Here is a 14,064-nt window from a genome sequence, read left to right as displayed (position 1 = left end):
CCCCTCTCTAGTGCACACATCACCTCTCTGGTCATGGAAATGTCCCCAGTGCTGGGGGCCAAGCCCCTGGGGTTTGGATGTTGGCTACTTCGTCTGTAGCGTTGCTTCCTGCACAGTATCCAGGCATTTCAGTCTGATTGGGATGCTGGGCAATAACTACCACATGCTACATGGCATGCCTACCCACGGGAATCCACTTGGGAGATGTGAAGTACTCACTTTACCCGGTGGGACAGACAAGCAGGGACTGAGGTTTCCCCTGTAATGGGTACACATGATCTAGGGGGTTGCATGTCAAACTCACGGGCGCTGAGATCTTCCCACCATCCCAAGCTCAGGTTCGCGCAACCCCCCATCTCGGGGCAGCAGCACCAGTGACACCGGGCTCATTGCCTGGAAGCAAAGATGGTTACTCACCTCCTCGGATCCCCACAGCAGCCATTCCATCAGCTTCACATGGAGGTGTACTAATTGCTGCTTGGTGACCATTGCTGGTGAGGCACTTAGATCACGAGAGGCCGTTACATCGGGATCATTTCGTTAATTGTATGGAGATAGCGTTAAGGGCGGCAGGTAGCACAGTGGTTAGCACTGTTGCTTTACAGCTCCAGGGTCCCAGGTTCGATTCCCGGCTTCGGTCACTGTCTGTGCGGAGTCTGCACGTTCTCCCCGTGTCTGCGTGGGTTTCCTCCGGGTGCTCCGGTTTCCTCCCACCGTCCAAAGATGTGGTTAGGTGGATTGGCCCTGCTGAATTGTCCTTAGTGTCCAGGTTAGGTGGGGTTACTGGGTTGGGGTGGAGGTTTAAATGGGGTACTCTTTCCAAGAGCCGGTGCAGACTTGATGGGCCGAATGGTCTCCTTCTGCACTGTAAATTCTATGATTCTATGAAGTGGTGATTATTGGTTTCTTGCCATGCCACAGCAGGATCCTGACTACACCAATGGGAGCAAGCTGCGCAGATCGTAAACCGATTGGCGCCTGGCACGGTTCTCGACTTTGTCTAACGGCAGTATTGTGCTCTCGTTCAAGCGTAACGTGGCCCTAAAATCATGTCCCATATCGCCATCCTTGGGAGGAGAAATTGTACTGCAGAATATCCTCATTTTTTAAACCTTCACCCTCTTGTGGTGTCAGGTTGTGCAGAGCACATTCCACTACCAAGATTTTCAAGACAGCTGCTGGGATATATTCAGGGATGAGAGTGAGTGAAAGCAAAAAAAAGTCTGAAAATTTTGTGGGACGAAACAAAATATATATATGCTAGTGCAAAACAGCAAAGTCACTATAGCGAAGGGGCCAGAAAATAATAGCACTTTATATGATTTATGGTGAAATACAAATGCTTCTGGGCCACTTCAGGTGGGTGGAGTTATTAGACGTCAAGAGGATGAAAATAGCTTTCCTTTTGTTTATCTTCTATTATCAGCAAGACTGTGGACCAATGCATTTGTATCAAATCACCAAAGCAGCCTCAGCAGATAAGCATCCTATAATTAGTGCATATAATGCCGAATGAAGTCTATACTTAACAACAGAATATAACCTTCTCTGGATTATGTACTGTGCATATGAAGCAAAGTAGAGAGAGGGAGGTGGAGGTCAGAATAATGGGCAAAATTCTCCGTTATCGGCGCAAAGTCCGCCGACCGGCACCAAAAACGGCGCAAATCCCACCTGCATCACGCCGCCCCAAACGCCGCAAAGTCTCCGGCCCGGAATGGGCTAGCAGCGACGTGACGCTATCCGCGCTGGCTCACGTGGTTCACGCCGTGCGGCGCCATACACGCCGCACGGCGTGACGGCTCATAACGACGCGCTGCCCTCCCCACCCGACCAGAACACCCGACCGGATGGCCGCCCGCCGCTCAGCCCCGAGGTTCCAGTCCCGTGACATTGAGGCGCTCCTGGACGCAGTGGAGCAGAGGAGGGAGGCCCTGTATCCCGGACACGGCCGCAGAGTTGCCCCACGCCACAGCCGGCGCCTGTGGAGGGAGGTGGCAGAGGCCGTCACCGCTGTGGCCCTGACACCACGGACAGGCACCCAGTGCCACAAGAAGGTGAACGACCTTGTCAGAGCAGCCAGGGTGAGCCGCCACCCCCCCCCCCCCCCCCCCGCCCGATATCCATATCCCCCCTCCCCCATCTAGCACTAAACCTTAACCTCTGCAATACACGCGCAACCGATGGCGTGCATTCATATACCTGTCTAACACTGTTGCCCTTTACCCCTGCCACCACCCCCCCAAAGGAGAAACACGCACACAACACCAGGGAGCTTGTGAGGACTGGAGGAGGCCCAGCTGATGAGGCCACTGACCGAACATGAGGAAAGGGCCCTGGAACTGGCTGGCGGACCTGAGGACCGGGAGGTTGCTGATGCAGAGGTCGGGGGCCCACCAGCAAGTGAGCCACCGACAGCTCGTCCCCATATCCCCCCTCCCCTATATCCCCCTCCCCCATATCACCTGATCACTGCCTGCGTGTCTAACCATGCATGCTTCATTGTGTATCGCAGGAGCAAACGTCGAGGCACCCATCCCCGCAGATGCAGACCGCCCGCATGATGCCCCTCGGAGACCACAGGAGACGGAGAGACCCGGACCCTCTGGCATGCGACGCCCACAGGATGCCCCTCGGAGACCACTGGAGACGGAGAGACTCGGACCCTCTGGCATGCGACGCCCGCAGGATGCCCCTCGGAGGCCACTGGAGATGGAGAGACCTGGAGCAACAGGGAGACGACGCCCCCGTCTCGTGCGGGTGCGACGACGCAGGCGTGTGCCACCCAGCGACGAGAGGGGCAGCCACAGGCCCCCGTCACAGCCGAGCCACGAAACCACTACCCAGGACACCCCTACCCAGGACACCCCAACCCAGGAAACTGAAATACAGGACAGTGACACAGATTGGATGGGCGGAGACGAACTGCCACCCCAAAGTGCCATGGACCCAGAGTCGGATGATGCACACGACACAACGCCACTGCTGTCACCAACACCCTCCACCATCGCAGAAACACTCACCTCGGTTGGGCACTTAAGTGATGAGGCGTCTGGTACACTCACTGGTGCGCACAACACAGCTGTCCCGGTACAGCAGATGGAGGTAGGAACAGCAGAGGGGCCGGGCGGTTGGAGGGCAGCCCAGCCCAAGCGAACATCTGCCGCCCAGATGGATCCCGGGTTCCTGGAGTTACCACACCCACCCATAGGTCCGATGCAACCACCGAACCTGAGACGAGCGAAGAGGGTGACGGCCAGCTTGCGGCGGCTGCAGTCGCAGGTGGAGGAGTCCACCCGCGTCCAGGAGCTGGGAGTGGTGCCGGTCATGCGTGCCACCCAGGCCGACACCGCACGGGTGGCGTCCGCGGGTGAGGCAATGGGTGCGACGGTGTCAGACATGGGGAACGGTTTGCGAGGCCTGGGGCTTTCCGTGCAGGCGGCATCTGTGACCCAGGACATGGCTGCCCTCTCACAGGAGGCCATGAGCCAGCGCCAGCGCCAGATGGCAGAGGGGCTCAACTCCGTGGCACAGTCTCTGCAGGCCATGGCCCAGTCTCAGCAGGCCATCGCTGAGGGCATCGGCGCCATTGGCCATGTGCTAGCCGGCGTCGCCCAGACAGACAGAGATGGCCAACTCCCTGAGCTCCATGGCTGCAAACCTGCAGATCCTTGTCGATACCAGCACGGGCCTCAATGACTGGCAGCGCCAGATGTCGGGGGGGGCGTCGGATGGCCAGTCCATTCGCATCCCCCCCCATGTAGAGGCCTGGGGGCCATCGGGCACCCCGAGGGAGGAGGAGGTGCTGAGGTCCATCCTGGGTCCCCCTGTAGGGGAGGTCCCGGAACACCGCGACACCTCGGATTCCCCCCCCCCTCCCTTCCGTCCCAGGTGCATCGGGTGGGCAACGGGCAGGACAGGCTGGCAGCTCGCCATCCCAGTCGCCCGGGCCGCAGCCTGGCCCATCTAGGCCAGGACGCCCCAGGAAACGGCCGCCAAAGGGATCCCGTGTCAGAGGGCAGGAATCACAGGAGTCCACCTCCAGTTCTGCTGTACCGTCTGGGGAACCACGTAGACGTAGTCATAGGGTCCGTAAGGTCAAACAATTAGACACTGAGTAACTTGGCACGGGTGCAGGGCACAGATGAGTTTTAGGGGCTAGGGCACGTGCATGAACTCCTTTCGTTATTAAAGTCAATGTTACACCTACAGAAGCTGCCTTTGTGCTCTGTCCAAAGTGTGGTGGGGTGTCATGTACGTTGAGCGCATGTGTGTGTGTGAGGGGTGGTCTTACCTCAGCCCCAGGTGAGTCTGCCCCCTTCCCCTGGGCCGCCATCAACATCCCCCCGGGCAGAGGATGGACCGTGCGCTGCAGTGTCACAGCCGCATGCAGGGATGGTCTGGGTGGATGGTGGTACTGTGGCCATGGGTCAGACGTAGTCCAACGATGTGGAGCCAGGAGCTCATCGCAGAGCGGGTTGTCATCATCCTCCATGGCCTGCAATAGACACGCGTCCACCGGCAACTGTGTGAGCCCGGCCGTTGTGCCGCAGGTGGATCGGCAATGGGGGGGTGGTGTGCATGCGGGTGGGATGGGTGGGGTTGGGGAGGGGGGTGAGGGTGCTGGGTGGGTGGATGGGTGAGGGTGCTGGGTGGGTGGATGGGTGGGGGGTGTGGGTGGTCGGCTGTTACTACCCGATTCCCACGCCCATCTAGTCAGTGAAGCGGGCGGCTATCAGCCTGTCCCGTGCCCGCTGGCCCAGCCGGTAACGGTGGACAGCCACCCGCCCGTGTCTAGCCCGTCTGCCCTGACCATTGCCCCCATTCCCCTCATCTGGGGAGGACTGCACCTCTTCCTGCTGCTCCTCCACTCCGCCCTCCTCTGCCTGCGGCACATCGCCCCTCTGCTGGGCTATATTGTGCAGGACGCAGCACACCACAATGATGCGGCCGACCCTATCTGACCGATACTGGAGGGCGCCCCTAGAGAGGTCCAGGTACCTGAAACGCATCTTCAGCACGCCAAAGCACCTATCACTCCCCTTGTCGCTACATGGGCATCATTGTAGCGGTTCTCCGCCTCATTGCGTGGCCTCCGTATAGGCGTCATCAGCCACGATCGCAATGGGTAGCCCCTGTCGCCCAGCAACCAGCCCCTCAGCCGGGGATGGCGTCCCTCGTACATGCCGGTGATGTATGACCGCGACAACACGTATGAGTCGTGTACACTGCCCGGGTACCGGGTGCAGACGTGCAGGATCATCATGCGGTGGTCGCAGACCACCTGTATGTTCATCGAATAGGTCCCCTTCCTATTGGTGAACACGGCCCTGTCATCTGCAGGCGGCCGCACAGCGACGTGCATCCCATCAATCGTGCCCTGGACCATGGGGAACCCGGCCACGGCCGAGAAGCCCACGGCCCGGGCATCTTGGCTGGCCCGGTCCACAGGGAAGCGGATGTAGCGGTGCGCCATGGCATATAGGGGGTCTGTCACTGCCCGGATGCACCGATGTCTGCGATATGCCGGACAGGTCCCCACTCGGTGCCTGGAATGACCCTGTTGCATAAAAGTTCAGGGCCACCGTAACCTTGACGGACACGGGGAGAGGGTGTCCCCCGCCAGTGCCAAGCGGTGACAGGTGTGCCAGCAGGTGGCAGATGTGTGCCACGGTTTCCCGGCTCATCCACAGTCTCCTCCTGCATTCTCGGTCCGTGAGGTCCTGGTATGACTGCCAGGGCCGGTACACATGGGGCATCCTCGGGTGCCTCCGTTGCCGTGGGGCCGCGACGTCCTCCTCCCCCTCCTCGTCCTGTCGGTCAGGTGTCCCTCCAGCCTGGTCGGCTGCCGCCTGCCCCTCTGCGGCAGCCTGCGCCGCCTCTCTGGCACGCTCCTCCTCCTCCTCATCCAGGGCAACATGGACATTAGCGGCTGCCGCCACGGCGGCCAACATCGCTGGCTGATCGGAAAACATGACGGCCTCGGGGGGGGGGGGGGGGGGGAACGACATGTCATCATTGCCCATACCCCCTCCTCCTCCCAGCCAGGTGGCATGGACCGCATGGGTCCGACTGTTGGAGGCTGGCACCTGGCCAGGTGGACCAACTCACTTGCCCTCCCCCACGTCCCTCTACCCGGCACGGATCCCATCCCCCTCCCCGGCACGAACCTCGTCCCATCCCCCTCCCCGGCACGGACCCCGTCCCCCCCATCACCCTCCCCAGCACGGACCCCGTCCCCCCATCCCCCTCCCCGGTATGCCCCCCCGGCCCCCTCCCCCTCCCCGGCACGGGCCCCGTCCCCCCATCCCCCTCCCCGGCACGGACCCCGTCCCACTCCCCGGCACGGACCCCGTCCCCCTCCCCGGCACAGAACCCCCTCCCCCTCCCTGGACCCCGTTCCCCCCCCCCTCCCCAGCACGGACCCCCCTCTCCCCGGCACGGACCCCGTCCCCCTCCCCGGCAATCATCCTCCCGTCCCCGGCACTCAACCCCCCTCCCGGCACTCCCCCGGAGCCCAGCCCACTCTAACCACACCCCCCCCTCCGCACACACAGACACACAACCCTACACACACCTCTCCCCCACACATTCAGACTGCGGCCACGCCATCGCCTCTCCGGCGGGCAACCCCCCAGGCCGTCACCCACCTCCACGCTGGTCGGCGTAAACCTTGAGCACTGGTTGACGCCGATTGAAAGGTGGTTTGATTTACGCCGACGTGACCCGTCATCACGTCGGCGGGACTTCGGCCCATCCGGACGGGAGAATATCGGCAGCCCCAAAATCCATTGCCTTGCGCCCACCCGTGCCATTCTCCGAGGTGTGCGGCGCGATTGACGCCCCGCCGACTTTTCTTCCTTCGGAGAATTCGGCGGGCGCGGAATTCCCGACGGCCAACGGCGATTCTCCGACCCGGTGGGGGGTCGTAAAATCTCGCTCAATGTGTCAAAGGGGAAAATCCCATAATCGAAAAGTCGGAATTCTGCCAAAAGGCAGAAATTCCTCATCCCTGGTTAAAGGGATCCACTAGATCTATCCAGGATTCTGAATTCATCTTCAGAAGCACCATGGCAACAACAATCACGTGAGTTAACGTATGGCTGCTCTTGTATTCCTCCTCCACATTTGTGCTCAAGTTTTGCGCAGACACCAGTAGCCACATAGTTAGTGCGTAGCCCTAGTCACCCAATATGCACCCTTGTAGGCACATGGGGAGGCCTGCAAAGGGACCTGGGCACAGCTTCGTATGTAGTCAGAGTGGCAGTTTCTCAGGATCCTTGCACAGACCTAAAGGATCTACCTGTGGTGGCAGTAGACCAGTTGTACATTGAGCATGGAGAAGCTTTCCTGTTGATGAAGACTACTTCTTTGTCTGGAGGAGTCTTGATGGCAACATGCTTGCAGTTGACTCGTGTACCTAGAGGAATCCAGCAATGGTCCCAAATTCTACATCCCCTCAGCCTGACTGTCCGGATCAGCATGCAAGTGCACATATTAATAACCCTTCTGAAGGCAGCACAGGTGACCATATTGATGCAGCGATAAGTTGCTGACTGGGAAATCCTACAGATGATCTTTTTTCTTTAAAATGTATTTTTTTTTACAAGCATGTATCAAAACAGATTATAGCAAATAAACACCCGGGAAACATTGTTCCCAACAATCAACTATACAGTCTGTTCAAATTTTTTCCCTTTTTCATCCCCCTCCCCCCTGCGACGAATAGTTCCTCAAACACAGTCACAAACATCCCCCACCTTTCCTCAAACCCCTTAACTCACACTTTATCTTCTTCAACTGCAGGAAATTGTATAGGTCACCCAGCCAAGCCGCTAGCCCCGGTGGCAATACCACGCCACTCCAGTAAAATTTGACACCGTGCAATCAGTGAGGCGAAGGCCACAACATCGGCTATCCTCCTCTCCATGAGCTCCGGCTTCTCTGAAACCCCATATATCGGCACCAAACAGTCCGGGTCCACCTCCTCCTCCACTATCCTGGATAAGACCGCTAACACTCCTGTCCAGAATCTTCCCAATTTTTCCCCAAAACATGTGCATGTGATTCGCTGGCCCCTGCCCACACCTCTCACATTCATCTGCTACCCCGTGAAAGAACCCACTCATTCTCGCCTGAGTCATATGCACACTGTGCACCACTTAAAAGTATCAGACATCCTTGCACAAGAGGATGTCCCGTTTACTCTATGCAGTTCCTCACTCCACAATTGATCGCCCCTCCCAACTCCGTTTCCCATTTCTCCTTGATCTTCACCACCCGCTTGTCTCCCTGCTCCCCAGCCACTTGCATATATCCCCAATTCTTCTCTCCACTTCTACATCCGGAAGCAGCAGTCGCTCCAGCAGGGTGTATCCCGGAAACCTAGGGAACCCCCTCCAGACCTTTCACGCAAAGTTCCTAACATGCAGATACCTCAACTCATTCCCCCTCGGCAGCTCTACCCTCCTCTCCCTTAGCTCCTCCAGACTGGCGGACCCTTCCTCCAAAATCCTACAGATTATCTCCAGCAAATAACTGGAATTATCCAGAGGTATAGAGGTTCAGAGCCACTGGGACCTTCAAAGCCTCAGAAACTAGTGTGGCATGCATCTGTTCCTACATGCATTCCAAGTGCTGCTATGTAGTTTACTATGAGGTTGGCACACTCTTAATGGAAGAGCTCATACGCTCAAAGACCTGAGTCACGGTGGCACATACGATGAACAAACTCTTCCATTCTCAGCCCATGGCTCTGGAAGAGAATTCTGACATGTGGGAACATATCTGCTACTTCTGATCAAGTAGAACATTCTTTCTTGAGGCTCCTGAGGCCCTGCATCTGTGCCCACTTAAGTTGTACTTCAACTCTATTTATTTACCAGATCCACATCTCTTGTAGCCTTTAATGAATGAAATCCTGTCAATCAGTCTTGAACACTTCAGCTGACCTAGCATCCAATATTTTTTTGGGTAGCGCTTCATTTATAGGGCTGGCCGAGGTTCCATATGCAATTCCCTTTATGTTCCAATTTTCTTGAGCCTATCTCATTAGAATTTGTACCTGTTAACTAGTTTTTAGTGATCTATCTACCTGGACACAAATCCGTTTGCTCCTTACACAAATCTTTAAATCTCTTGTCATTAAGAAAATATTTTGATTTATTGTTCTTGGATTCAAAGTGGAGGAACTTACATTTCATTGCACTGAACTCTTATCTGCCAGTTTTATCCACTCACTTAATGGACTGAATTTTTTGTTTGTCGGTTGTACACACTCGGCACTGGAAATGGGCACATAATCCATTTCCGGCCACTATCAACCCCGGAATGGGATTTCACACTGGCTGGTCAATAATGGGAAGCCAGCGTGAAACACACGCTGGTAAAGGATCAGCGCTGCAGTGGAAGGTGAGAATAGTGCAGGCGCCGAGACAGGGGACTGTGAGGGCTGGTGTTTCTAATGTACTCTCTTCGGGGACAGCCGCTGCAGACTTGTAAAAATAAATAAATTGCGATGGAATAACCATGCAGAGAGTATCTACGCAGCACAGTTAAAACACAAACCTCAGTCCCCAGACACCTTTTGAAATTTAATTTCAGCCCAGACAGTTAATTCTGCCATGGATCGAGGTTGAAGCTAAAAGGTAAATGCCACCTGGACAATCTGCCCACCTGCCAACATTAAAAGCAGACAGGCCATGTAAAATTGCATTCAATTGGCCCCTTAATTGGCTAAATTGCATGGTGGGCACGTTTCCCACTCTCACGCTTGCCTGCCGATGGAAATATTGCGCGAGTGTGTGATGATGTTGGGACATGCACCCAACAACTTTTCACAGGATTTCACGTGCTCCCGAGTCAGGTGCAAGTCCACCCAAGCAAGGTAAAATTTTGGCCAACCTCTTGATGTCCGTTTGTAATTTCCTGCTAGTTAGTGTTATCTGCAAAAGTGGATATACAATAGTCTTTCATGATATATATGGCACAAAGTACAAATTTTGGGTGGGAAAAGAAACTTGTCAAATTCCACCAATAAACATTCTTGTTTATCCCCATTTGAGCTCTATTACATTCCAAACAATTATTAGCTCATACTCCCAAGGCTCCAATATCATTCCTGCTTATTTTATTAATAGGATCTTGTGCGAAACCTTAATAAATATTCTCTGAAAGTCCATCTAGACAGAAATTAGACACTCCCCTATCCACCATGTTAGTGGCCTCCTCAAAATACTCAAACTTGATTTGTAAGTTATAGTCCACAAATCCATGTGAACTCTCTTAGACCAGTTAATTCCTGTCCCAAGTGCTCACTCATTTAGTCACTGATAATGAAGTGCCAGTAATTGCACTTTAAATCAATATTGAACTGGCATGTCCGTGGTCTTTTGGTTTCTCCCTCCCTACTGTCTTAATAATGGAAAGACATTTACAATTTTGCAATTCAAAGATGTAACTCACAAATCTAGACAGCTTTGGGAAATAATGACAAATGCATTTGGAATTTCACCACCTAAAGGTGGAAACTATCAGGGTCTGTACATTTGCTTATATTAAACTGCATTATTTTCCCCATTGCCTTTTTTTGTTTTTACTTGTATTAAGCCTCTTCCCTCAACTTATTTTTAGGCTCCCCGATATTTGTCCCTGCTCTCTTCTTGGTATTGTGAAACTGGATACTGCCTTTTCCTGATTATCCATTACAGTCTAATTTGTACTTTTCTTTAATGGGTCCAGACTTTCTCCCATAAGGAAAAAACAACTTATCTACTAAAATACCCTAAATACATTTATAGTAACCACACATATTAACGCAAGAGATCCCAGCTTAACTCCAGATCTATACCAAATTAGTGGACATCCAATAAGGTAACAATATAGACAAATTTCTTCAACTTTTACTGATCGCTGTTTAGCAACTCCTACTATGTGGCTAGAATCTGGCTCAGGATATTATCAGGCGTGGATTGGCTGTCTTCTAATTCTCAATATGCAGAGTGATACAAGAAAAATTACTGCTTGGCAGGATGCCAGAGGACAGCGAGTGTTCTGGATTGCTTATCACGGAGTAAGTGTCTTCTGGAGAAAATGGGAGGAAATTAGTAAAGAAAATATATAAAATGAAAAAGGTTACAATTCAGCTAAGGTGGCTGATATCTTGAAAAACTAACCAAAATGCATGTTGAATACATTTTTGGTACTTTTTACCTATAATTTGAATTGTTCTGACATTGAGACATTGGTTGCTGTTCTCCCAACTGAAATAGGAAAAAAGAAAAAATGTTACAGCAGCTATCCAAAACAATGCTAAGAGTTACTTTTTCCATTCAACATTCAGCATGTTATTGATGTCTCGACTATACCTTCATAAAATCCCACAGTGCAGCAGGCGGCCATTTGGCCCATCGAGTCTACACCGGTCCTCTAAAAGAGCACCCTACTTAGGTCCACTCCCTCCATCCTAGCCCTGTAGCCCCATAAGTCCACCTAATCTTTGGACACAAAGGGCTAAATTACATAGCCAATCCACCTAACTGGCACGTCTTTGGACTGTGGAGGAAACCAGAGCACCCTGGGGAAACCCATGCAGACAGGGGAGAATGTGCGAACTCCACACAGTCATCCAGGATTGTAATTGAACCAGGATCCCTGGCGCTGAGGCAGCAGTGCTAACCACTGTGCCACCAAGCACATTGCTCACCTCAGTTAAAAGGCTGATACTTCCGTACCTTCCCAGGAATGTGGCACCTCTTTTGCTACATCAGCTAATTCACCTTGGCTTGTGTATTGAATCTGGGAAAATTTTGGTTTGTGGGGATCAGTAGTTCAACCGCATTAACTGGTTGGTAACCAAAGCAAGGATTCATATTTTATAGTGTATGTGTTGCTTACTGTTCCGACTGTGAGGTGCTACTGGTTCCTGTTGTCCGGTCTAGTGACAAATCATTTTGGGCTGCAGGGGATTAAGTTGTGTCTTTGGGTTTATCAAAGTGGAAGTTTAGAATCAAGTCAGAACTTTGCAGCAGACTCAGTTATTTGTTACATCAACCTGGCAGCACTCAACAAACAAAGAACAAAGAAATGTACAGCACAGGAACAGGCCCTTCGACCCTCCAAGCCCGTGCCTACCATGCTGCCCGACTAAACTACAATCTTCTACACTTCCTGGGTCCGTATCCCTCTATTCCCATCCTATTCATGTATTTGTCAAGATGCCCCTTAAATGTCACTATCGTCCCTGATTCCACCACCTCCTCCGGTAGCGAGTTCCAGGCACCCACTACCCTCTGCGTAAAAAACTTGCGTCGTACATCTACTCTAAACCTTGCCCCTCTCACCTTAAACCTATGCCCCCTAGTAATTGACCCCTCTACCCTGGGGAAAAGCCTCTGACTATCCACTCTGTCTATGCCCCTCATAATTTTGTATACCTCTATCAGGTCTCCCCTCAACCTCCTTCGTTCCAGTGAGAACAAACCGAGTTTATTCAACCGCTCCTCATAGCTAATGCCCTCCATACCAGGCAACATTCTGGTAAATCTCTTCTGCACCCTCTCTAAAGCCTCCACATCCTTCTGGTAGTGTGGCGACCAGAATTGAACACTATACTCCAAGTGTGGCCTAACTAAGGTTCTATACAGCTGCAACATGACTTGCCAATTCTTATACTCAATGCCCCGGCCAATGAAGGCAAGCATGCCGTATGCCTTCTTGACTACCTTCTCCACCTGTGTTGCCCCTTTCAATGACCTGTGGACATGTACTCCTAGATCTCTTTGACTTTCAATACTCTTGAAGGTTCTACCATTCACTGTATATTCCCTACCTGCATTAGACCTTCCAAAATGCATTACCTCACATTTGTCCGGATTAAACTCCATCTGCCATCTCTCCGCCCAAGTCTCCAAACAATCTAAATCCTGCTGTATCCTCCGACAGTCCTCATCGCTATCCGCAATTCCACCAACCTTTGTGTCGTCTGCAAACTTACTAATCAGACCAGTTACATTTTCCTCCAAATCATTTATATATACTACAAAGAGCAAAGGTCCCAGCACTGATCCCTGTGGAACACCACTGGTCACAGCCCTCCAATGAGAAAAGCATCCTTCCATTGCTACTCTCTGCCTTCTATGGCCTAGCCAGTTCTGTATCCACCTTGCCAGCTCACCCCTGATCCCGTGTGACTTCACCTTTTGTACTAGTCTACCATGAGGGACCTTGTCAAAGGCCTTACTGAAGTCCATATAGACAACATCCACTGCCCTACCTGCATCAATCATCTTAGTGACCTCCTCGAAAAACTCTATCAAGTTAGTGAGACACGACCTCCCCTTCACAAAACCGTGCTGCCTCTCACTAATACGTCCATTTGCTTCCAAATGGGAGTAGATCCTGTCTCGAAGAATTCTCTCCAGTAATTTCCCTACCACTGAAGTAAGGCTCACCGGCCTGTAGTTCCCGGGGTTATCCTTGCTACCCTTCTTAAACAGAGGAACAACATTGGCTATTCTCCAGTCCTCCAGGACATCCCCTGAAGACAGCGAGGATCCAAAGATTTCTGTCAAGGCCTCAGCAATTTCCTCTCCAGCCTCCTTCAGTATTCTGGGGTAGATCCCACCAGGCCCCGGGGACTTATCTACCTTAATATTTTTTAAGACACCTAACACCTCGTCTTTTTGGATCTCAATGTGACCCAGGCTATCTACACACCCTTCTCCAGACTCAACATCTACCAATTTCTTCTCTTTGGTGAATACTGATGCAAAGTATTCATTTGGTACCTCGCCCATTTCCTCTGGCTCCACACATAGATTCCCTTGCCTATCCTTCAGTGGGCCAACCCTTTCCCTGGCTACCCTCTTGCTTTTTATGTACGTGTAAAAAGCCTTGGGATTTTCCTTAACCCTATTTGCCAATGACTTTTCGTGACCCCTTCACTCCTGTATACTGTTGACTTACCACCATCAAAACTTAGAAATTTAAATCTGTCACAGGAGTTGAGATTCTAACTACTCAATCAGATTACTCTGTACACCAATATCTAACAGCTATAGTGGC

General features: G+C 52.7%; 1 protein-coding gene across 2 annotated transcripts in view; it reads right to left on the bottom strand.

The window, feature by feature from the left end:
* Window positions 1-14,064, bottom strand: part of rbm44 (RNA binding motif protein 44) — a 290,943-nt gene that overhangs the window by 112,239 nt on the left and 164,640 nt on the right. For both annotated transcript variants that reach the window (XM_072483580.1, XM_072483588.1), the window contains one exon: window positions 11,212-11,261. In XM_072483580.1, coding sequence (XP_072339681.1) covers window positions 11,212-11,261 — 50 coding nt within the window. The remainder of the gene's footprint in view (window positions 1-11,211; window positions 11,262-14,064) is intronic.

The sequence above is a fragment of the Scyliorhinus torazame genome, chromosome 2, assembly GCF_047496885.1.
Source record: "Scyliorhinus torazame isolate Kashiwa2021f chromosome 2, sScyTor2.1, whole genome shotgun sequence".
Lineage (NCBI taxonomy): Eukaryota > Metazoa > Chordata > Chondrichthyes > Carcharhiniformes > Scyliorhinidae > Scyliorhinus > Scyliorhinus torazame.
Note: the sequence above shows the minus strand (reverse complement) of the source record. Positions and strands in the feature narration are given on the sequence as shown.